General features: G+C 42.3%; 1 protein-coding gene across 1 annotated transcript in view; it reads left to right on the top strand.

Annotated features, from left to right (window-relative positions):
* LOC134540199 (neuronal acetylcholine receptor subunit alpha-7-like) overlaps window positions 1–27021 on the top strand; it is a 134025-nt gene that overhangs the window by 35104 nt on the left and 71900 nt on the right. The window contains exon 2 of the mRNA XM_063382774.1: window positions 25863–26002. Coding sequence (XP_063238844.1) covers window positions 25863–26002 — 140 coding nt within the window. The remainder of the gene's footprint in view (window positions 1–25862; window positions 26003–27021) is intronic.

Below are 27021 nucleotides of genomic sequence, written 5' to 3'. Positions count from 1 at the left end.
GAAAACAAATTCTTTCAAAAATTTCTAATTTATTTATTTCCACACTTCTGTGTGTTCGTTACTTAAATGGTTTTATAGGTGTTAGAATCGTGGTTGGATTATTGAAATTCACCCAAAAATTTTGTTCTTGATTTTTATAATAACAATCTAATAACTAGTGCCTTACATTTATTTTAATTGAAAAGTTTTAAAAAAAGTCTGTTTGATTTTTTTAAATAATAAAGAAATCCACGAAAATAAAATAAAAATTATTGATATCTGAATTTTATTCGTAAATACCAAGCAATAATATTAATTTATTAGTTCAGCATTGAGAACCTGATACATGTATGTAGGTATACGTAGCATGTCTGCGAGTTGATTACACGAAATTATTAATGCTTGCTCTTGAACGTATAACCAAAAAATTAAAAACGACAGGGGAGCATTAGTGTAGATAATAATAAACAGTAATGGTCCACCTTTCCTTTCGAAATAACCAGTGTGAATTATTCTTTACCAGCTAACGAAGTCGTGGGAATAGCTTGTCGTTAGTAAATGAACCGACAAAAGTGTGGCATTAACTGAAATGGGATAAAATATGCGATTCGATAACGTCGTTAGAATATATATTTTTTTAAAGGGGTATGCATGCGTGGCATTAGTCTATCACCAGTTTCTGGGCGATCGAAATGTGCATACAGAGGGGGAAAGAGAGAAAGAGACAGGTTTTTAACATAGTTGTTTATTGCAGTGGGAATACCCCGCTTCCCTCGTCAAATTGACCAGGGATATTTATTCTGTGTCATGTGGCTGATGTAATGACTTAAAAAAAAATACCCGCAGCGTAACGATCTCCGTTCTCGTCTGTTCCGCGAATTGTAAATTTTTATAGTTACGGGGAGGATCGGTGAATACATTTTGTCACTAAATATTGCGCACTTTCTACATTTCAAAAATTATTTGTTAGAAAAAAATTCGTTCTGTGACGCTGAGCATGTTTGTTTTGATAAAAACAATAATTTATTTAGTTTTTGTCTCTTTTTTTTGTATTAGTTTATCTCGCGCACACGTCTCTTTGTCTCGCATAGCGTAGAATATTGGCGTCACAAAATGGTGGCATTTAAATTCATCTGTTTGTTTGATTGGCAAGTTTTATTTAATTGACATGTTTAATTCAAATTCAAATTTAACATGAAATTTCAAAATCAACTGTGCGTGAACAGATTTCACGGATTTCATTAATAAATTTCAATAAATAAACGTGAGTGACGCGCCGCGTCATTCTGGTACTCGGCGGGACTGGCAAAAAAAAACAATGTCTAGTCCGTTGTACATTCGAAAAGTTTGACTAGCCGATAGAGCTGTTCGATATTTTTATACATTAAAAGTTTTCTATGGATATACATTTCTTAAAACATATATATCTGTTGATACTTTTGTGGTGTCGATAATATCGGAGTCGTCTACAATATTTTTTTTTATTTTCATATCATGTGTGCCAATAATCTATTTATTTAATTTGACGATACTATTCTTTGCCTCCAATCGTGCTCTTATTTTATGTTTCAAACATTCGCTTGTTTCCTTCGCTGAGAACCACAGGATGATTTATGTTCACGTCGCACCGCCTACTTGGATGTTTTGATTAGTGTGTTTGTTTGTTTGCTTGCTTGCTTGCTCTGTATGGCTTCACTTCACAGAGCCACGCACACACATATACACACATACATACACACATATGCACATATATATGCATACACACATGCATACACATACACATACACACATACACATACACACATACATATACACACATACATACACACACATACATACACACACATACATACACACACATACATACACACACATACATACACACACATACATACACACACATACGTACACACACATACGTACACACACATACGTACACACACATACATACACACACATACATACATACACATACATACATACACACACATACATACACATACATACATACACATACATACACACACATACATACACATACATGCATACACACACATGCATACACACACGCATACACACACACATACATACACACATACACACATACATACACACATACATTAAGGGCTTTCCGTGGCCGGGCGAGAGTTGTAGCGACTTTCGACGGTGCCCGGGTGGTAATCTGTTAGCGCTCGGAATGGCCTTAACACACCCGAGACCCAGCTCGGCCAACTGTGCTGATGCAACGCCAAACCGACAGGGCTCCGCGGTAATAACATCCCTCCCCCCCTCTCCGACTTTGTCGTGGGTAATTAAGGGATTTAAGTTTCGTTTGCGAAAGCCACCTTGCCTCATGACGCAGGGCCGGGCGAACTTCCCGGAAACAGCGAGGCTTGTAAGCCCTGTGGTATAATTATCGTGAATAAAAAAAAGGGTGGGTACAGGGGAATTTTCAGCATGTATACAAAAGCACCGTCAGCCATTTCATTTCACAGCGATAAGATCAAAAGTTCGCCTTCCGTGTGTTCTAAATGTGTTTTCCCCTCAGCAATGCTGATGATCTACTTACTTCCAGTCCAACTTCAAATCAGCATTGACCGCCCCTTAACTTAAAGAACGTAAATGGAAAATGGATTTATGTTTTAGTGGGCGTTAACCTAAATTGCTTTGCTTCTGATAGTTCGTGTTTTTGCACATGATTTTAAATAAATCTATAATTTTACCATATTTTTGTGTTGTTTGTTACCTTATTGAATGGTTTTTTATGAACTCCCAGGCAAATTTTTATGTCAGTCCTAGTATATACTGAAAGCATGTAATCATGCGATACGCCATCCAATTTGTTACAATTTATTGTCGATCTTCTAAATGTTACACAAAAGTCTTGATTAAAAAAAAAATTATGATAAGACGAACCGTCACCGCAAAGGAGTTGAAAAAATTTGGTTGATATTCCAAAAAAAAAAAAAAAAAAAAAGCCATATCTACCGGTTATGTACAATGTCGAATCCGTTCTTATTTATTTTTAACGTGATATACATAATCTAAAACTTATGGCTAACATAATTTTTTATACGATCAATCATTACTGAAAGGTGTGGAAATAACAAACGTTGAAGGACCCCAAAAAATATTCTTCGGCACAAACTAATGGAGCAGGGAATTTTTTTTTTTTTCATTTTTTTTCGCCACTTCAGAAATCGTAGGAATGAAAAAAAAAAGGGGGGGGGCATTTTCTTGCAGTTCAAATTTGGAGCGGGTAGTTCCTTACATGGCGGGTGCAATGAACTGACGCTCCAAAATGTTAGTTTGGACGTATTCCATTGCTTGTTACACTAACACATAAAAAAATTTACAAAAAATTATGATCATGTAAATACTCGGCCGATGTGAAAAAATATTAAGAACCTAAGTAGCAAAGAAAATTCCGCGTACAAAAAAATTAGTCAAAAAAACTATTACAGCGCAGACTGGACGCAGTGGACTAAAACGATGAGAACCTGGCAAGACAAGACACAGCGACAGGCAAACGAACCCCAACGATGAGACAAAAAAAAAACATTGTGGTCAACACGACGACGACAGCACAGATGAACATTTTTGAAGTTCCCCGTCCTCAGACATAACAGGTTTTGTTTTTGACGTGACAACGTCTAATAAATCGATGAACGCCGGCTGCACGCACGAAAAAGTGTCCCGTAACGCACATGGTCCCGTTACGCTGTGTCCCGTTACGCTCATTGTACGCTTGCGCCGCATATATCTCTCTTCCACTCGATTGGAACAACCATCGATTTGACTTTTTCGAGGCACATTGAACTTGAAACACTCCCATTCGTTCCCTACTTTTCCTATCATTGTCCTATCCTTAACAGAATAACACAGATTGGAAGAAGTTAAATAGCAAACATGTATAAAAGTTATAGTTAAAATAATCTCTTCGTTAAAGTAATAAACATATTTTAATTAATTAGTGCAAATAAAAGTAAATTTATCAATTAAATTGTAGATTTAATTTCACTCCTTTTTTGTATCCATACAAAATAGTGATAATTCAATAAAAATGATTCAATTTTATTCATAAAAGTATGCAATAATTTCATCAATGTTTTGTTATGACGTTGTCACGTTAAACTATCGTCCGTAAACCGACTTTGCAGACAACCAATTTTTTTTTTATGACATGCAGTGTGACTAGCAATTGCATACTGTATGTCAACGTGACCCATCTTTTGATCAATCGATATCTTCCCCCCGTTGCGAGAACCGTCGGAGAAACGCGCCGATCGATTATATCGCTCGTCTGGTTTTGCAGCCCGCGAGAGACTGTTTGACTACTTATCTGCACCGGTGCTGCTCGAAATGCCCCGCGGACACTGGGCGGAGCGACAATGCCTCTGTTCCGCGGCGGAAGGGTTTTGTTTACATCGCACACATGCTCGCATAGCGTTCCATCGGAAAAGTATTTGGGGTGGGCGGGAGGGTTTGCAAAACTCACACAAAAGAGGTTTCTCAAACTGTTCGACCCCGCTTATCTTCCCCCGTCAGCCTCGAAACTCAAACCAACCACTGCCCTTGTTCGCAAGGGGATGTTGTTTGCCCACCGGAAGGAATGTTCGGGAGGAAGTGTGGGGAAGGGGGGAGGTGTTCAGAGAAAAAAAAATTTTTGGGGGGGATGAAACGTTGTTTGCCCGTCGGGTTGGTACGACTGCTTCGCGAGCTCTATTGCGCCCCCCAGCGGCCAAATACCTCCCCCCCCCCCCCCACTCCCCATTTCTCGCCAGCGCAGTTCCGCCAACTTATTATGTTGACTTTCACCCCGTTCGTGGATATTTCCGCGGTCGATATTCCAGAAGGGGAAAATATATATATATATATATCATGTGTTTCGCCCACGCCTCCTCTTCCATTTTTATTTTCCATAATCGGCCGCATCTTTTGGAAATTTTTCGATTTTGGTACCAGGATGTTACAAGGGCAACTTAACGCTTGATAAAAATGTCATCCTTTGGTGGAAATAATAAACTGGACAAAAAAAAGTCAGTTTTCGAACACAAGATACCCCCTCCAAAGCAGTTGGTTCAGTCCCTACTTAGTATTCGAAAATTTTTACCTCCACTGACAAATTTTAACTAGCGTTATTATTTTTTTTTTTTAGTTCCCTTTGGAAAATGGGGGGGGGGGGGGGGGTATTATTTTGATACTATTTTAGGTGGTCACCAAACAGCAGGAAAAATTGAAGCATGAATCAGCAGTGCCCTTCAACAAAATCTTTGTTACCACCACAGGATTTGCCTGGAGTTGTTTTTTTTTCCCCCCCTAAGAAAGCATGGAAAACCTGAATTTCCAGACTGTTGGAACGGATTTCCAGTTCGACTTCCTGTCGAACGCGGTTCCAGTGTGCTAACTCGCTAGGTTTTTGGGACTTGCAACAGGCTACTCTTTTTTTATTCGATGCGTAAACATCCTAGCCCACGGTATACGGCATTAGGAGGTGGGAGTGATTCCGTGAATGGAACTGAATTTGTGGCATACTATAACTACTGCCCTATGATGATAATAATGCTTTAACTTATTTGAATAATATTTTTAATTAATTATTCTCATGGTTCTGTAATTAGATATAAATAGGCATTGAAAGTATTTTGTTTGTGCTTTAATATTATTATTTGGGTTATGTTTTACGTATTTTTAAATCATTATTCTTTCACTCTAGTGTGTTTAGTCCGTTAAAATTCATATGTCTATTAATTTACTTTTTTTTTGCAATTATTAAGCACACTCATGGCAGTAAGACTGTAACATTCTAGAAGGTTCGAAAGAAATGAAGACAGCAATGGGACACACGGCGCCCTGGAGTAATTTTGACGTGATAACGTCTTATAAATCGATGAACGCCGGCTGCACGCACAAAAAGCATGACTCATTGTCACGTTCCGCCTGAGCTGAGAGTGCAAGAACCGGCCAACCACCGTGCGAGAAAATCTTCTATAATATCAAACAGGTTTAAGTCAGGCTTTTTAAAAGCAGCAATTTAAAAAATTTATTTATTTGTCCAATTTCGTCATTTCAAATTAACAATTGTTTGACATTGATTTGATTTCAGTTTATTTCTATAACTAATTGTTAGTGATTATACTTAAACAAATTATTTTAATTAAATTTACAAAAAACTGTAAATAATATTTGAAAATTAAAAAGTATGCAATTTCTCATCAATGTTTTCTTATGACGTTATCAGGTAAAATTATCGCCCATAAACTGACTTTACAGACAACCCCCTTTTTTCTTCAAAATAAATTAACCTCATAGACAGAAATAATAACTTAAAATAATCTTAACATTTTTTAACAATCCTTGGTTAACAGTTGAGACAGCGCAAGGGTTAGTAACACTTTAAGAGACCCAACAAATTGTTAGCCTACGTATATTTTCACTTGTTTAACCTCTCACCATATACAACATCTTATATTTTCATTTGTACTGCAAATAGCCATTAGTCTCAAGTTTCGAGGAATCCCTGGAAAGTTATTCAGGCGGTATTTTTGTTATGGGAAAGTCGGAGCACAAAACAGACATGCAGACGACACGTAACTTTCGACCAAGACTGCGTTTATTGCAACATCACTTCTTCCAAGGTAATACACAAATCAGTACCACCAACTGAGCATTTAACATAAAGACAAATTCACATACACGTCAAAATTGACTAATACCAACATTTTTGGCAGTAAGAGTTGCACATGAAATAAAAGAGCGGGGCCCCGTGCAAATTATTTTCTCCCGGGAACTTGTGTTTCCACTCGATGGTCCCGCATGGTGCCCTAAAATTGTGCCTGGCTGCTGCTGATAACTAACCGTGTTGGCTGTTAGTGTTGAACCAGTAGGAGATCCCGCTTTGCAGGGGAATCGCAATACGAGCGCCGCTCAGAGAAGACAAAACACCACAACTGTCCTTAATCTCTCTGCCCCTCGGAAGAGTCATACGTTACCAAAGAAAACCAAGCATACACAGAGAAAAAGGTTTGTTTGAATCAAACAAATATTTTTTTTATATATGACGAAATTAATATTTACTTGGTGGAACAAAATATTTTGTTAGTTTAACCAAACTCGGTAACAAAAATAATTTGTTACACCTAACCAAATTTACAGTTGAGTTAACAAAATCATTTTGTTGGGACAACAGTATCTTTCCTACTACAAAATATTTGTTTTAATTAACAAAATATGTTTATTTCGCCATATATAAGCAAATATTTTGTTGAGGCAAACAAACCTTTCTCTCAGTGTAAGTCTTATCAAATGTACAGAATTTAAACAAATACTTAAATCTATTTTAATATTAGGTGTACTAATAACAATTATAACAGTAATTCAATGACGAGATATTGTACGAGAAGTAACCTACCAAGGAATACATACTAAAATAATAATTTAAGGATTATGATGATTAATAATTATATTTAATATCTCAGAAGTATTCGTATCATCTTTTTTCTGAGCATTTTTTCAATAGTATATTATCATCAGCTATTCAAATTGGAACAATATGAACTCCTATAGGAATCAATCCTATACAAATGACATTATTAAATACGGTAATCTTATTAACATCAGGAGTTACCGCAACTTGAACTCGTCATAGTTTTAACTGACAATAATTTCAAAGAAATAAATTTGAAGATTAATAATTACAATTGACATAGGAATTTATTCTAGGATACCACAAATATATGAGTAGATAGAATATCGGGTAGCGGTAGCGGAATTCGTCCCCGTGTGCTGTTTGCTGAGCCCGCGAACCCACGCCGGAGGTTCGGCGGAGCTGCATTTGACTGATGGCCGCGAACTCATCGATGCGCGGCGCTCGCTGATGGACTGTTCATGAAACCCTCGCGTGCGTCTGGGCGTCAGTAACTAGCACGCGCGAGTGAAACGCGTGATTGTGCGGACGAATATCAGTCGAAACCACTTCTTGAATTAAAAAAAAAAAATAAAAACATGGATGCATGCGGCTCCCCCCCCCCCCCCCTTTTTTTTTCCTTTTACCCACGCGCGTTTGGAAGCGAAAAAGTTATAAAATGAGATGCATTATCTATGCTGAAAATTACAAAGGCCTACATATAATCACTTTTAAAAAAATATCAACCTTAACGGTTTTCTTATGAATTAAATATTTTATGCTTCTGGCAATTTATTGTGCCTTTCTCGTTAGTAAAAATTTTAAGAATAACTAAAATTATTTTCTTTAAATTGTAAAATATCAGCAATATCCTTAAATAGCGCTAGTGAAGCCGCTAGTTATTTTAATATAATCATTTTATATATTACACAGTTATTGTTATATAGTAAAGTTATTGCATTTATAGTTTCACATTTTTTATCAGACGAAAAACAATTACTTAGTTCTAATGCAACGTACTGCAATTTTATGTTAGGAATTGATAAAATGTGAATTAAACTGTTAAAATAAACTTGTTAACAAATATGGTTACACGTGTGTTTGCTAAGTGTTTAATTGCTAAAAAAAAAAAAAAAAAAAAAAAAAAAGTCCATGTTGGTTTATTGTGGCGTAAAACTTATTTGCTGAGGTGGCTGCAGTTTTCGAGCATTACTAAAATTCCGATCGCATGAGGGGAATAGTCAGGTACGTGGTGGGGGAAACAGGTAGAGGAGGAGATTGCGTCAGCGGCGACGCCACTCCAACGCATGCGCTAGCGGTCGAATGGGAATACGGCAAGAGAGAAGTAGAAATGACGCAACAGTGATGCTACGCAATTCTCATTACGCAGCTTGTGTTTGTCTACTATTCAGTTTTCGTAACGGCTAATGTTTGACGCTACCATGTATAATTTATTTTATAAGTATCTAAAATTTATGTATTCGTGTGGTAAAGAGTTATTGATTTTTACAATAAATTTATAAGTATCTTTCATATTTATGTGAATAGTGTAATTGAAAATGTAAAAAATACGTATAGACTTCAGGGATTAGCTTTATAAGTGTAATTTATTTTTGGTATGTGAACACAGTGATTTGGAATGTCAAAAGGACTTAATAGACTTGTGAGATAGACTTAATAAGTGTAGTTTATGTTCAGTTGGGGTGTGTTTTTCTTTGGTTTTGTTCTTGGATTTTATTCAGCTGTAGATCGTGATTTAACATAATGCCTAAAAATATTAAAAAGGCAGAAAGCAGGTGAGAGTTATTATCAAAGGCAACGTGGGAATAAACCACCAAAAGAGGCATCAAAAACGGATGCAAGAGTATGTATACAGGGCGCGGGTAAAGACATACATTATTTTTCTTCCATTGGAGATCATACCTGCATCCTCACTTCTGTTGTTCAGTAAAAAAAATTATAATAATTCATATCTATCTATATCTGATAAGCAAGACGTTTTGTTACAGCCTTGTTCATTAATCTTAACCAAAGCAAATAGAAAGTTAACCACGCTCAATGCTACCATTTTTGTTACAGGTCTGCACTCTGATTACTATTTTTTTTACATTGAGGCAGTGTAGGTAAATCAGATTAAGTAAATAAATACTACTATAAACATTATACACTGCTGTAACGGTGGTTCTTTTAGTTTCACAAGGACATGAGGAATGAACAGAAAAAAGGTATGATTCCGTCTGAATATAATTACTCCATATTTATTTAAGGAAACTTATAACAGATATTAAAATGTGTTAAAATACAATTTCAATTACAGAGTTAAAAGAGCTCTCGGATATGTTTAAAAAAAATATGGGCCGGCCCTGAATTAGATTATAAAGGTTTCACTTAATATAAATAAATTCAATTAAATTAAAGAAAAATAAATACAAAGCGGTATAACAATCCCAATACCGATGGTGAAAGTCCAGAACGAAAGTGTTATATAGTTCTTATTTCTTCGACGTAGTAATTTTAAAGTTGTTCATAAAGGGTTCATAAATACTGTAGCACCGGAGGTCTGATGTTTGCTGGCCGGAGTTCAGCAGTCAACATGACGTCAGGACGCCTGTTTGTTGGAGAGGGAGTGAAAAAGCAGCTAGTTCCTCATCCGGCTCTTAGACCCTGTCTGTGAACAGTCCGAATCAAACATGATCAGAACTGGTACACAGACAGTTAGCAAACAATGCCCGCAAAAATATAAGGGGAGGTCGGGGAATAAAGCTGATCTTAACTCACCAGACAGGGAAGTTGGCTTCTGAAGCGTAGCACGTCCGGATCTGAATATCGCGAATACGCGGGAGGCGCGGACGTTTCCATCATTTCAAAACAAAATTATTAAATAAAATAACTACTATGCTGTGTACTGTACAGACGGACTAAACTACTTAAATAAGTAATAGGGATAGCATCCCTTGTCTAATCGACTACATCGTCGGTTGCGGCCGGACAGAAGTCTGGTGGTGCGTCCTAAAACAGTCCGTCTGGAATCACGACGCGAAGTGCCCGCGGAAGAACCGCGTCTCGTAATTAAAAGTAAAAACTCAATCCATGGATGGGGGGGGGGGGAGACTAGGGCGTCCGGACCGAAAGGTTCCGAAGTTCTCCGAGTGGGAATCACAAAAAAACTCTGACTTCGATATTTCGAAGTTGGTAGCACTGGCCGATTTTAGCGCTACCTGTTGAGGGGTGTCTGAAATAAATAGGGATCGACTCGCCCGAGACGTTTACTACAGCCTAGGCAGTCGGTGCTGCTCTCTGGCGGCCTACAGGGGAAAGGTAGCTGGGAGGTTAGCAATGTCGCTACCAGATGTCGCGGGCTTTAGCTCCACGAGCTGGCGAAAAGAGAAGAACTTACTATTTCTGCCACTAGATGTCGTGTGTGATCCATCTTTGCACATATTTTTTCTATGGCAAATCGTCCTTTAAGTCGGCCACTGCCTGACGGGTTCATGTCAGGGCAATGATCCTGGGCTAAATTCGGAGAACCAAGGTGGGGTGCTGGGGGGTGTGAGGGTGGACAAGAAAAAGCAACGAGGCTGGGAAAGGAGGTCCACGGGATACTCGTTCGTGCCGAGACTCGCTAGTCTCAGCGGCCCTCTAAGAAATAGAGCTTGCAAGGCAGAAGCTGCTCTATGCAAATTTAGTCATGTAGGGAATTAATGTTACAGGCCTGGGGGCGTGATTGGAAGCGGGAGAAATGTCATCCGGGCTGCCAACGACGTCTTAGACTTGCAAAATATCAGATTGGCCCCTGAGAAAAGGTTCCTCGGTCCACTGCCGCAAAGTTTAACCAAGTAGAGTACACCAGCCTAACAAAGTGTAAATCACCCTTTTGTAGTTAAATTATATAGATAATAAAATTTCCAAAAATAATTTAAAATTATAATGAAAATTTTAAAAAAAAACGTGCCGAAATACCTAATTTCCGGCACAGTTTCACTTCTGTGGCGTGTGGACTCTACTCACTTTTTTTTTTTTTTTAGCTTGCCGCTCGGATGAAGAAAAAAACACGCATGTTCACAGCAAAGATTTTATTTTTTATTTTTATTTTTTATTTTTGCCGTCTGCACTATTGCGACTCCTGTAGAACGTGAAGGAAGAGTTGGGTAGCTTTGGGCTTCGGTCCGCGGAAGGAGCGTGCTTGGATGATGTCGGCGCGCCTGGTTGGTAGATGGTTCGGGGATGGTAGGGGGGGGGTTGGAAGCAGGACGAGGTATCGACCCCGCGCGCGCACTTAACAAAAGAGGCCTCAGCCCCGCGCTGACAGAGAGAGTGTGTGAAGGGATAGTCGGGAGGGGGGGTTGAATCTCCCTGGGATGCCGTCGCCTAGCAACCCCCAGGCAAGCTTGCATCCGGGGCCCGCGGCGGCCTTGCGCGCTGCGATCGCCCACCAACTCGCGGAACAACCTTTTTTTTTTGCGAAGCTTTTTTCCGTTACGAGGCGTAGTCGGATGCACACCGTGGCTTACGGTGCGTGGGGGGGTTCTGGGTTCGAGTCCCGGGTAAGGCAAACGTACGGATACTTGACTGATGATATTATAATAAAAGACTTAAGACTAAGAAAAGGCATCTAGTGATGGTTGTGGGCATTTGAACCTCTGAGCGATTTTATCCAAATTCGATTTAATTTTTTTTAATTTTTTTTTTAGCGATTTTGTGACTACATTATCCTACTTACCTCACCTTAAATCATTACCAAATTACGATCATGATTTCATTATGTACATCTCAACGATGTGAAGTAAAATAAAGTCCCTTCAATTGCTCTGACTGAATTCTTCTAATTTTTTGTGAATTTTTAAACAATTTGTTGTAACCCCCCCCCCCCCTCCCCCCCTCCAACTCACCCATTTTATGACTCTACTTTATTAAAATGCATCCGGATATTTGACAGCCAGTACATGTTGGAACTTTCAATTAATATACGTAGAAGTCACGTCTGTCCTTCCTTTGGAACAAGAATGATATAAATAAATAAACATTTTTTTCTATAATTTTTTTTAATGAAAAACTTTTTCAATGCAATGTAAATACTTTTTTATCGGTTTGCTTTCGATGAATCGTCTGTATGGCTTCAAGCCTGATTTAATTTGCTAACGTTGGACACCAAAACCCACTCAGTTACTGATTTATCTTTCTTAATCCAACTGCAGAAGGGTTGAGTAGCGAGCGCAGGTTCATTGTAGGTCATGGAGCTGCACTAACAAAGGGTATTTCGCACCCTTCATGTATACTGAATGGAGCGAGAGTGTTCTGCCAGGAAACTTGTGAAGCAAAGCACAGCACGGCCACCATAATCACGTTATCTGGATTGTAAAATCTCAGGCACGAGAAGGAACAGTCTGTGCTCCGCCAGATAATTTTGGCGATTGCTGATCAATGCCCACCATATTTTAACATTTTTTTTCTTGTTTACCTTAATAACAATTAATTCATCGAGCAAATATTTCGAAAATTCAACTTTGCTAGTAAATCTTCACGCCTGTGGAAACACTGGCGGAAGTTAACCCCTGTTAATTTACCGTGGCGTAATTGGTCAGGCAAAAATTTTAATTACGAACCTCCCCTGACATTTACAAATGTCATATATCGTTTAGCGCGAATCTGATGGCAAAAATTACCAATAAAACACCAACTGCGATGCAAGCCACCTGCATTTCCATATTATCATTTTTACCGTTTTAACACAAAAGGTCACTTTTTCATGGACTTAGAGAATTTCTTAATTGGGTGGGAGGGGGGGAGGGAGTTGAAATAGAACCATTTTCCCCGTATTTTCTTTCGGATTATTTCAATTTTTCCTTGGGAATTATAATTATTTATATATTTTTAGGATTTCGTGTGAAGGAAGTGGGTGTTATATCTCTCCCCTCCCATCAACCCCCTGTGTATGACCCTGCTGTTGGAAATTATATTAAATTTACGGATTTTCAACGAATAGTGCCCCTACGAGAAACGGAGGGTTTCTTTGTAGTTTCAAATAAAAATTGGTGAGTTTGCCCTGAACAATAATTGAAACTTCACACTTCAGTAACAAAACTCGGACGATAAAACAGAACATTCAGTCATTCGTTTGAGCGATTAAAACAAAACAATTTTGTACATAATGTAGGTTCACGCGATAACGTTCACAATTTTAGCAAACTTGGCGATGAATGACTTGCTAGGAGTCTTGCAGTTGTCTGACTCACTGCTTCATTAGTTATTTTTTCGTCCTGCTTCCCCGTTCGCCGGAATTAACTGCTGCAAATAAGTTTCGCTTCAACAACTGAAACTTGGTGGAAACTACGTCCAAAACTGTCTCGGTATTTTTCCCAAGGAAAAATTGAAATAATCCAAAAGCAAATACGGGGAAAATGGTTCTATTTCAACCCTCCCCCCCCCCCCCCAATTAGGAAATTCTCTAAGTCCATGAAAAAGTGACCTTTTGTGTTAAAATGGTAAAAATGATAATATGGAAATGCAGGTGGCCTGCATCGCAGTTGGTGTTTTATTGGTAATTTTTGCCATCAGTGTTGCGTGCACGTAGGTTTGAGAAGTATTTTTTGAAGACTAAAAAAAAAAAAGTAAGGTTTTTTTGTAATACTCCAGGTCAATTCATTTGCGTTCAATTTTCTAAGTAATTTCATTCAGTATCCGTATATTTACTCATATATTCTTGGATGATACGTTAGTTAAGTGAAAAAAAATTTAACAGTGTAGGATCCCTAACTAGTCGAGCGAAATTAAGAGGGATTAGGCCTTGACATCTTGCCGTTTCAAATATTTTGGTACCGTTTCCAATAAAGCTTCCGTGCTATTTTTTTTTTTTTGACGTGACAACTTCTAATAAATCGATTAACGCCGGCTGCACGCACGAAAAAGTGTCCCGATACGCACATTGTCCCGTTGCGCTGTGTCCCGTTACGCTCATTGTACGCTTGCGCCGCATCTATCTCGCTTCCACTCGATTGGAACAACCATCGATTTGACTTTTTCGAGGCACATTAAACTTGAAACACTCACATTCGTTTCCTACTTTTCCTATCATCATCCTATGCTTAACAGAATAACACAGAATGGAAGAAGTTAAATAGCAAACATGTATAAAAGTTATAGTTAAAATAATCTTTTCATTAAAGTAATAAACATATTTGAATTAATGAGTGCAAATAAAAGTAAATTTATCAATTAAATTGTAGATTTCATTTCACTCCTTCTTTGTATCCATACAAAATAGTGATAATTCAATAAAAATGATTCAATTTTATTCATAAATGTATGCAATCATTTCATCAATGTTTTGTTATGACGTTGTCACGTTAAACTATCGTTCGTAAACCGACTTTACAGACAACAATTTTTTTTTTGTGGTGACATGGCATAGTACTTAGCTTTGGCCACTTGTTGAAGCCAACACTCGCGAACTGGAGTTATCATGACGACAGCTGTGGTCGCCCGCTTGAAATAATAAGTTATTTCCTCGCGGTGCTTGCAGACTAGAGCCTGATAGTAAACATGTGGTTGCATCAAGGTATAGAAGGTCTGGGAGATACGATCTATGCCTTGACATGCCAAAAAAAATTGGGATAAATAGTTAACAGTTATAAATACAGCAAAAATATGAAAATATCCAAGATGGCGGGGCATAATTCCCCCTTAATTGTTCCTTGCTATGATTATGAAACGAGTCTGCTCGCAGTTATTTGATTGGCAGCGTTCAGTCTTGTGTCGTTCACACAACTACGTTTCTCCTCCACCCCCCCTCCTTTCACCAACAGCCTATAAACCCCCCCACCCCCCCCCCCCGACTACATACACTCTTTGCTTTTCACGAGCGACTGATGAGGACTGCAGAAATTTCCCAGTGATTGTTCGGCAAGCAAGTTGACGCAGCAATAATCTTCCTTTATTTTCTCCATCATTTGGCGCTGCTTTTTTTTTTTTTACTTTTTCGCTGACATTCCGATTGTGCGTCATTTTTGACTAATTAGAGACGTAAAAAAAATCGCTTCGCTTTGTATGGTTTGGGAACAAAGGCAGATTTTTATTTTATTTTTTCGTTTTTGAAACGTGTTCGTTTATTTGATAGCCGAATCAAGCCTCGTGTAACGATAAAATATTGTGCCCATATGTTCGGGTGACTTTTTCATTTCATGCTTCTGAAAGACTCGTTTAATATATATATATATTCACTCTGTTTTGCAACCTTCCTTAATGTAACGACATATTTAACCATTTAGTATGATATTTCTGCCCCTAGATTTTTACCTAAATGGAAGACATATGCAGTGAAAGAACGTCATCTTGGTCTCAAAAGTGTTAAGGCCATACCGATTTCCTGTCATTTAGTTATAACAATTTGTCTTCATTGAAGCATAGTGTATAATATAATGTAATGCCTTAAGTTAATAGTGACTGGCTGACTACAAATAGATTACCTTGTGCAGTCACTGGGGTTTAGCATTGAGTCCATTTATAGGAATGACTAAGACTGCAATAATAACGTGAATAGACACTTATGGAATTTGAAAAGAAAAAAAATACTTAATGAGTGAACTCTGCCTTAAAGAAGGCATATGTTGAATATTAAAAGATAAAAAAAAATCGTTATAGCATGAAAACTGTTGAAACTACGTTTATTGCAAGTTTTTGGTAAACAAACTTTTAACTCATTTCATTTTAAATCACGCAGCACTTGCTTTGAACTGAACAAAAGTTGTAATGATAAATTTTTGTGGATTTTATGAAGTTTTTAATTTTAACGTTATATAAAAGTGATTATCAAAAGATATTCGAGCTCACATTGAGAAGTGACAGTACAGATTTATCTTAACTTTTGGCATATGACCGCAATAAGTTTTCTATAGATAATTGCAACAAAAAATCCCTGTACATAACCATTTAATTTAAGAGTTGAATAGTTACTCTAACTTATTTGAATCATAAATTGCTGTAGAAATAGTCTCAAAAGAAACAAAGGCTGAGATGTCGGAACCTGCATTTGGTCCAAATATTATTGCTGTTTCTGCCATTGTGACACTAGGAGATTATACAATTCCGAGAAGTGGCATTGTAGTGCATCTATCGCATATTGTGTTTAGTGTTAATGATTTGATCCTAACAGCATGATATCATACAGATCGCTCAAAAAGCTTATTTTTGCAGCGAGAGAGAGAGAAAATTAGCTACTAGTTGGCACGATTAAACAATTACTTTCGAAAGGTACGTAAATATCTTCCCTCTGAAACATTCATTCGCAACGGGATTAAATATGGAAGTTTCCACAACTTCGTAAGTGAGGGATAGTAAGGCCAAGAGTTCCGTGACATGCAACTTCTCGATTGCACGGGAAATCAAATATTTCGCCGCGAATCAAGTCGCATCAGTTAAAATTTTCACGAGTTTTTCTAGTTGAGAAAACGAAGCATCAGAAACTTAATGCATTCATTCAGAGTGCATGTCTCACATTTCTACATTGTTATAAGTCGACGTAAATTTACACACATTTCAACGAGTAATTCACCTTTAACATACAAAGAGTTTTCTGTAGTTCTAGATAACTAGATTGTCATAGACACCACGTTGGAAATCAACTTCATAGTTCTTGTTTACATTATAAACAAGGCAAACGAGCATTTGAGGGACTAAGAACTGTGCATCCGTCAATTTACGAAGTTTTCCTTAAATTCACGTAATCCCTGGTGAAATATTTGAACACTATACCGAAATGAACTTTGAATGGGTAAAAATTCTAGCTCTGGGGTTTACTGCATTTGGTAGAGGCGGTTCGTGAAAATGGAATGGAATTCGATGAACGGAAATTTGACACAAAGATGGCGGACCCACGTGTAGAAACATAAACCCGTATATAGTCACTTTCCTAAACATTAAATAACATATAAAAATGTATTTGTGCACCAAATGAAACTTTTTTTTTAGTTAAACTACCCTGGAATATATTTGGTCAACTAAAATAATCATAGTAAAGATTAATCCCAAGTTTAAAATTACCAAAGAAAATTGGCATTACACTCTTGATAATACATACTTTTCCTTCCTAATCCCCAAATAATTCAAGGATTATTTTTGACGTGTTTCAAACTATTTCACTGGGAAAAACTTCTGGTTTACTTTTTTTAATAACAGATTACTCGGTTAAACAAATTTTGCTTAAAGAAAAAAAATATATATGAATACATTTTATTTAGGTTTTTTATTAGGTTTTTTTTTGGTTTATAGTCACTCAAATGTACTTTAACCCTTGTGATTATTCGCCCCTAGTTTGCCATGTGTATACTTTGCCGCGTGAACAGGGAATGTTTGCGCACAAAAGCCAAGACGTAGCTGGAAAAAAAAACTACAGCCACGGAAAACCTGCGATCAAGTAGTTGTAATTGTTGAAGTTGCAGGCACTGAGCGTGTTGTTGCTGGCAAGGCACTGAGCAAGATCTTCACGAGCGCCGGCTGCTCAACGAACTGCTCGACAACTACAATTAGCTGGGGGGGGGGGGGGAGTACAGCCACGGTAAGCCTGCGACCAACTTGTTGTTATTGTTGTTGTTGCAGGCACTGAGCAAGGTCCCCACGAGCGCCGGCTGCTCAACGAACTACTGAACAACTACAATTAGCTGAGGGTAAAAAACTACAGTCACGGTAACCCTAAGATCAAATTGTTGTTGTTGCAAGCACTGAACAAGGTCACCAATAGCGCAGGCTGTTCGACGAACTGCTCGACAACTACAATTTTCTGAGGGTAAAAAACTACAGTCACGGTAATCCTGCGACATCTTGTTATTGTTGTAGTTGCAGGCACTGAGCAAGGTCCTCACGAGCGCCTGCTGCTCAACGAACTGCTCGACAACTACAATTAGCCGGGGGGGACTACAGCCACGGAAAGCCTGCGATCAACTTGTTATTGTTGTTGTTGCAGGCACTGAGCAAGGTCCCTACGAGCGCCGGCTGCTCGACGAACTGTTTGACAATTACAATCAGCTGGGGGGGGGGGGGGGAAAGTACAGCCAGGGAAATCCTGCGATCAACTTGTTGTTATTGTTGTTGCAGGCACAGAGCAAGGTCCTCACGAGCGCCGGTTGCTCAACGAACCGCTCGACAACTACAAGTAGCTGGGGGGTAAAACTCCAGCCACGGAAAGTCTGCGATCAACTTGTTATTGTTGTTGTTGCAGGCACTGAGCAAGGTCCCCACGAGCGCCGGTTGCTCAAAGAACTGCTCGACAAATACAATTAGCGGGGGGGAAGTACAGCCACGGAAAGCCTGCGATCAACTTGTTATTGTTGTTGTTGCAGGCACTGAGCAAGGTCCCCACGAGCGCCGGCTGCTCAACGAACTGCTCGACAAATACAATTAGCGGGGGGGAAGTACAGCCACGGAAAGCCTGCGATCAACTTGTTATTGTTGTTGTTGCAGGCACTGAGCAAGGTCCCCACGAGCGCCGGTTGCTCAACGAACTGCTCGACAAATACAATTAGCGGGGGGGAAGTACAGCCACGGAAAGCCTGCGATCAACTTGTTATTGTTGTTGTTGCAGGCACTGAGCAAGGTCCCTACGAGCGCCGGCAGCTCGACGAACTGTTTGACAATTACAATCAGATTGGGGGGGGGGGGGGAGTACAGCCAGGGAAATCCTGCGATCAACTTGTTGTTATTGTTGTTGTTGCAGGCACAGAGCAAGGTCCTCACGAGCGCCGGTTGCTCAACGAACCGCTCGACAACTACAAGTAGCTGGGGGGTAAAACTCCAGCCACGGAAAGTCTGCGATCAACTTGTTATTGTTGTTGTTGCAGGCACTGAGCAAGGTCCCCACGAGCGCCGGTTGCTCAAAGAACTGCTCGACAAATACAATTAGCGGGGGGGAAGTACAGCCACGGAAAGCCTGCGATCAACTTGTTATTGTTGTTGTTGCAGGCACTGAGCAAGGTCCCCACGAGCGCCGGCTGCTCAACGAACTGCTCGACAAATACAATTAGCGGGGGGGAAGTACAGCCACGGAAAGCCTGCGATCAACTTGTTATTGTTGTTGTTGCAGGCACTGAGCAAGGTCCCCACGAGAGCCGGTTGCTCAACGAACTGCTCGACAAATACAATTAGCGGGGGGGAAGTACAGCCACGGAAAGCCTGCGATCAACTTGTTATTGTTGTTGTTGCAGGCACTGAGCAAGGTCCCTACGAGCGCCGGCAGCTCGACGAACTGTTTGACAATTACAATCAGATTGGGGGGGGGGAGTACAGCCAGGGTAATCCTGCGATCAACTTGTTGTTATTGTTGTTGTTGCAGGCACAGAGCAAGGTCCTCACGAGCGCCGGTTGCTCAACGAACTGCTCGACAAATACAATTAGCGGGGGGGAAGTACAGCCACGGAAAGCCTGCGATCAACTTGTTCTTATTGTTGTTGTTGCAGGCACAGAGCAAGGTACTCACGAGCGCTGGTTGCTCAACGAACTGCTCGACAAATACAATTAGCGGGGGGGAATTACAGCCACGGAAAGCCTGCGATCAACTTGTTGTTATTGTTGTTGTTGCAGGCACTGAGCGAAATTCCTCACGAGCGGCGGCTGCTCAACGAACTGCTCGAAAACTACAAGTAGCTGGGGGGTAAAACTCCAGCCACGGAAAGACTGCGATCAACTTGTTATTGTTGTTATTGCAGGCACTGAGCAAGGTCCCCACGAGCGCCGGTTGCTCAACGAACTGCTCGACAACTACAAGTAGCTGGGGGGTAAAACTCCAGCCACGGAAAGACTGCGATCAACTTGTTATTGTTGTTATTGCAGGCACTGAGCAAGGTCTTCACGAGCGCCGGTTGCTCAACGAACTGCTCGACAAATACAATTAGCGCGGGGGGGGGGGGGAGTACAGCCACGGAAATCCTGCGATCAACTTGTTGTTATTGTGGTTGTTGCAGGCACTGAGCAAGGTCCTCACGAGCGGCGGCTGCTCAACGAACTGCTCGACAACTACAAGTAGCTGGGGGGTAAAACTCCAGCTACGGGAAGTCTGCGATCAACTTGTTATTGTTGTTGTTGCAGGCACTGAGCAAGGTTCCATCGAGCGCCGGTTGCTCAACGAACTGCTCGACAAATACAATTAGCGGGGGGGAAGTACAGCCACGGAAAGACTGCGATCAACTTGTTATTGTTGTTATTGCAGGCACTGAGCAAGGTCTTTACGAGCGCCGGTTGCTCAACGAACTGCTCGACAAATACAATTAGCTCGGGGGGGGGGGGAGTACAGCCACGGAAATCCTGCGATCAACTTGTTGTTATTGTGGTTGTTGCAGGCACTGAGCAAGGTCCTCACGAGCGCCGGTTGCTCAACGAACTGCTCGACAAATACAATTAGCGGGGGGGGGAAGTACAGCCACGGAAATCCTGCGATCAACTTGTTGTTATTGTGGTTGTTGCAGGCACTGAGCAAGGTCCTCACGAGCGGCGGCTGCTCAACGAACTGCTCGAAAACTACAAGTAGCTGGGGGGTAAAACTCCAGCCACGGAAAGACTGCGATCAACTTGTTATTGTTGTTATTGCAGGCACTGAGCAAGGTCCCCACGAGCGCCGGTTGCTCAACGAACTGCTCGACAACTACAAGTAGCTGGGGGGTAAAACTCCAGCCACGGAAAGACTGCGATCAACTTGTTATTGTTGTTATTGCAGGCACTGAGCAAGGTCTTCACGAGCGCCGGTTGCTCAACGAACTGCTCGACAAATACAATTAGCTCGGGGGGGGGGGAGTACAGCCACGGAAATCCTGCGATCAACTTGTTGTTATTGTGGTTGTTGCAGGCACTGAGCAAGGTTCCATCGAGCGCCGGTTGCTCAACGAACTGCTCGACAACTACAAGTAGCTGGGGGGTAAAACTCCAGCCAAGGAAAGTCTGCTATTAACTTGTTATTGTTGTTGTTGCAGGCACTGAGCAAGGTCCCCACGAGCGCCGGTTGCTCAACGAACTGCTCGACAATTACAATCAGCTGTGGGGGGGAAGTACAGCCACGGAAATCCTGCGATCAACTTGTTATTGTTGTTGTTGCAGGCACTGAGGAAGGTCCTCACGAGCGCCGGCTACTCAACGAACTGCTCGACAACTACAATTAGCTAAGGGGGGGGGGGGGGGAAGTACAGCCACGGAAATCCTGCGATCAACTTGTTGTTTGTGTTGTTTTTGCAGACACTGAGCAAGGTCATCACGAGCGCCGGCTGCTCAACGAACTGCTCGACAACTACAATTAGCCGGGGGGGACTACAGCCACGGAAAGCCTGCGATCAACTTGTTGTTATTGTTGTTGTTGCAGGCACTGAGCAAGGTCCCCAATAGCGCCGGCTGCTCGATGAACTACTCGACAACTACAATTAGCCGGGGGGGGGGGTGACTACAGCCACGGAAATCCTGCGATCAACTTGTTATTGTTGTTGTTGCAGGCACTGATCAAGGTCCCCACGAGCGCCGGTTGCTCAACGAACTGCTCGACAAATACAATTAGCGGGGGGGGGAAGTACAGCCACGGAAAGCCTGCGATCAACTTGTTATTGTTGTTGTTGCAGGCACTGAGCAAGGTCCCTACGAGCGCCGGCTGCTCGACGAACTGTTTGACAATTACAATCAGCTGGGGGGGGGGGAAGTACAGCCAGGGAAATCCTGCGATCAACTTGTTGTTATTGTTGTTGTTGCAGGCACAGAGCAAGGTCCTCACGAGCGCCGGATGCTCAACGAACCGCTCGACAACTACAAGTAGCTGGGGGGTAAAACTCCAGCCACGGAAAGTCTGCGATCAACTTGTTATTGTTGTTGTTGCAGGCACTGAGCAAGGTCCCCACGAGCGCCGGTTGCTCAACGAACTGCTCGACAAATACAATTAGCGGGGGGGAAGTACAGCCACGGAAAGCCTGCGATCAACTTGTTATTGTTGTTGTTGCAGGCACTGAGCAAGGTCCCCACGAGCGCCGGTTGCTCAACGAACTGCTCGACAAATACAATTAGCGGGGGGGAAGTACAGCCACGGAAAGCCTGCGATCAACTTGTTATTGTTGTTGTTGCAGGCACTGAGCAAGGTCCCTACGAGCGCCGGCTGCTCGACGAACTGTTTGACAATTACAATCAGATTGGGGGGGGGGAGTACAGCCAGGGTAATCCTGCGATCAACTTGTTGTTATTGTTGTTGTTGCAGGCACAGAGCAAGGTCCTCACGAGCGCCGGTTGCTCAACGAACTGCTCGACAAATACAATTAGCGGGAGGGAATTACAGCCACGGAAAGCCTGCGATCAACTTGTTGTTATTGTTGTTGTTGCAGGCACTGAGCAAGGTCCTCACGAGCGGCGGCTGCTCAACGAACTGCTCGAAAACTACAAGTAGCTGGGGGGTAAAACTCCAGCCACGGAAAGACTGCGATCAACTTGTTATTGTTGTTATTGCAGGCACTGAGCAAGGTCCCCACGAGCGCCGGTTGCTCAACGAACTGCTCGACAACTACAAGTAGCTGGGGGGTAAAACTCCAGCCACGGAAAGTCTGCGATCAACTTGTTATGTTGTTTTGCAGGCACTGAGCAAGGTCTTCACGAGCGCCGGCTGATCAACGAATTGCTCGACAACTACAAGTAGATGGGGGGTAAAACTCCAGCCACGGAAAGACTGCGATCAACTTGTTATTGTTGTTATTGCAGGCACTGAGCAAGGTCCCCACGAGCGCCGGTTGCTCAACGAACTGCTCGACAACTACAAGTAGCTGGGGGGTAAAACTCCAGCCACGGAAAGACTGCGATCAACTTGTTATTGTTGTTATTGCAGGCACTGAGCAAGGTCCCCACGAGCGCCGGTTGCTCAACGAACTGCTCGACAACTACAAGTAGCTGGGGGGTAAAACTCCAGCCACGGAAAGTCTGCGATCAACTTGTTATGTTGTTTTGCAGGCACTGAGCAAGGTCTTCACGAGCGCCGGCTGATCAACGAATTGCTCGACAACTACAAGTAGCTGGGGGGTAAAACTCCAGCCACGGAAAGACTGCGATCAACTTGTTATTGTTGTTATTGCAGGCACTGAGCAAGGTCCCCACGAGCGCCGGTTGCTCAACGAACTGCTCGACAACTACAAGTAGCTGGGGGGTAAAACTCCAGCCACGGAAAGTCTGCGATCAACTTGTTATGTTGTTTTGCAGGCACTGAGTAAGGTCTTCACGAGCGCCGGCTGATCAACGAATTGCTCGACAAATACAATTAGCTCGGGGGGGGGGAGTACAGCCACGGAAATCCTGCGATCAACTTGTTGTTATTGTGGTTGTTGCAGGCACTGAGCAAGGTCCTCACGAGCGGCGGCTGCTCAACGAACTGCTCGACAACTACAAGTAGCTGGGAGGTAAAACTCCAGCTACGGGAAGTCAGCGATCAACTTGTTATTGTTGTTGTTGCAGGCACTGAGCAAGGTTCCATCGAGCGCCGGTTGCTCAACGAACTGCTCGACAACTACAAGTAGCTGGGGGGTAAAACTCCAGCCACGGAAAGTCTGCTATTAACTTGTTATTGTTGTTGTTGCAGGCACTGAGCAAGGTTCCCACGAGCGCCGGTTGCTCAACGAACTGCTCGACAATTACAATCAGCTGTGGGGGGGAAGTACAGCCACGGAAATCCTGCGATCAACTTGTTATTGTTGTTGTTGCAGGCACTGAGCAAGGTCCTCACGAGCGCCGGCTACTCAACGAACTGCTCGACAACTACAATTAGCTAAGGGGGGGGGGGAAGTACAGCCACGGAAATCCTGCGATCAACTTGTTGTTTGTGTTGTTTTTGCAGACACTGAGCAAGGTCCTCACGAGCGCCGGCTGCTCAACGAACTGCTCGACAACTACAATTAGCCGGGGGGGACTACAGCCACGGAAAGCCTGCGATCAACTTGTTGTTATTGTTGTTGTTGCAGGCACTGAGCAAGGTCCCCAATAGCGCCGGCTGCTCGACGAACTACTCGACAACTACAATTAGCCGGGGGGGGGGGGGGGGTGACTACAGCCACGGAAATCCTGCGATCAACTTGTTATTGTTGTTGTTGCAGGCACTGAGCATGGTCCTCACGAGCGCCGGCTGCTCAACTAACTGCTCGACAACTACAATTAGCCGGGGGGGACTACAGCCACGGAAAGCCTGCGATCAACTTGTTGTTATTGTTGTTGTTGCAGACACTGAGCAAGGTCCTCACGAGCGCCGGCTGCTCAACGAACTGCTCGACAACTACAATTAGCGGGGGGGAAGTACAGCCACGGAAAGCCTGCGATCAACTTGTTGTTATTGTTGTTGTTGCAGGCACTGAGCAAGGTCCTAACGAGCGCCGGTTGCTCAACGAACTGCTCGACAACTACAATTAGCGGGGGGGGAGGGAAGTACTACAGCCACGGAAAGCCTGCGATCAACTTGTTGTTGTTGCAGGCACTGAGCAAGGTCCTCACGAGCGCCGGCTGCTCAACGAACTGCTCGACAACTACAAGTAGCTGGGGGGTAAAAATCCAGCCACGGAAAGTCTGCGATCAACTTGTTATTGTTTATGTTGCAGGCACTGAGCAAGGTCCCCACGAGCGCCGGTTGCTCAACGAACTGCTCGACAACTACAAGTAGCTGGGGGGTAAAACTCCAGCCACGGAAAGTCTGCGATCAACTTATTGTTGTTGTTGTAGGCACTGAGCAAGGTCCCCAAGATCGCCGGTTGCTCAACGAACTGCTCGACAATTACAATCTGCTGGGGGGGGGGGGGAAATACAGCCACGGAAATCCTGCGATCAACTTGTTGTTATTGTTGCTGCAGGCACTGAGCAAGGTCCCCAAGAGCGCCGGTTGCTCAACGAACTGCTCGACATCTACAATTAGCTTTGGGGGGGGGGGAAGTACAGCCACGGAAAGCCTGCGATCAACTTGTTGTTATTGTTGTTGTTGCAGGCACTGAGCAAGGTCCCCACGAGCGCCGGTTGCTCAACGAACCGCTCGACAACTACAATTAGCTGAGGGGGGGCGATACTCAACAGCCACGGAAAGCCTGCGATCAACTTGTTGTTATTGTTGTTGTTGCAGGCACTGAGCAAGGTCCCCACGAGCGCCGGCTGCTCAACGAACTGCTCGACAAATACAATTAGCTGGGGGGCGGGAAGTACAGCCACGGAAAGCCTGCGATCAACTTGTTGTTATTGTTGTTGTTGCAGGCACTGAGCAAGGTCCCCAAGAGCGCCGGTTGCTCAACGAACTGCTCGACATCTACAATTAGCTTGGGGGGGGGGGAAGTACAGCCACGGAAAGCCTGCGATCAACTTGTTGTTATTGTTGTTGTTGCAGGCACTGAGCAAGGTCCCCACGAGCGCCGGTTGCTCAACGAACCGCTCGACAACTACAATTAGCTGAGGGGGGGCGATACTCAACAGCCACGGAAAGCCTGCGATCAACTTGTTGTTATTATTGTTGTTGTTGCAGGCACTGAGCAAGGTCCCCACGAGCGCCGGTTGCTCAACGAACTGCTCGACAACTACAACACGCTGGAGAGGCCGGTCGCCAACGAGTCGGAGCCGCTCGAGGTCAAGTTCGGGCTGACCCTGCAGCAGATAATCGACGTGGTGAGTTCCCGTCTCTCCTGCTCCGGTCTCTCTCTCTCTCTCTCCGATGATCTCTCACTCGACGATCTCTCTCTATTCTCCGCTGAAGGTCTTCGGCCATCGGCGTGATCCCAAACAATTTCACGGGCATACGCCGTTGCTGAATACACTGCACCAGTTTCCATGGGGAAAAAAACCCTCAAGGGTAGTCGACAGAGAAGTGTACCTAAACACGCAGATAAACAAGCCAATGTCAGTTGTCAAAATGTTACGTGCTCAGACAACACAGAGAGAGACTGTGACGACACAGTTGCAAAAAAAATAAAAAATAAAAAAAACAGTAAATACAGGGAAAAAACAATGCTGTACAACACAGCACCGCACAGACAAACTCAATGATGAAACTGAACAGATAATATGGGCAACGCAACGACAACATTGTAATGCACGTACGAACCCACCGCTGGGTTTATTTTGTCCAGATTGTCTGTTCAGTTTCTTTGTTGGACTCGTCTGAGCGTCGCTGTTTTTTTCCAAATTGGATGTGTTTTTTATATTATTTACTGTTTTTGTTGCAACTAACTGTCTATTTTTATGAACCCGCTGTGTCCGTCTGTGATTTGATATTTTTTCTAGCTAAATTTCTCCCATTGAATTATCTGCACTGTCTCAGCATGTAACTTTTGACATCAGCTGATATTTGCTTGTTCCCAGTGTGTTTATGTATTCTTTGGCAATAAGTTAAAAACCAGTAATGTTTTTGGCCAAGAAACTGTTTTAAACTATTCTTCCCATTGCAAGAATCGTTTAAAGAAAGAATTTATGTGATTTTCGCAGGGCATCGCCAGCTTGTGAAGTGATTTATTTGGCTAGTGGTTCATCAGAGTGCGCTGCTATGGTGTCAAGTTGTCATCAGCTTGAAAAATATAGTTGCAAGTTCTTAGCAAGGTGGACATATAGTGCCATGTGCCCTTTCTTCACGTCAGGTCGATTTAAATGCTCAACTGTAGATGGATCGCAAATTCAACACCACGATAAAA

This window comes from Bacillus rossius, chromosome 16 (assembly GCF_032445375.1).
Source record: "Bacillus rossius redtenbacheri isolate Brsri chromosome 16, Brsri_v3, whole genome shotgun sequence".
Classification (NCBI taxonomy): domain Eukaryota; kingdom Metazoa; phylum Arthropoda; class Insecta; order Phasmatodea; family Bacillidae; genus Bacillus; species Bacillus rossius.
Note: the sequence above shows the minus strand (reverse complement) of the source record. Positions and strands in the feature narration are given on the sequence as shown.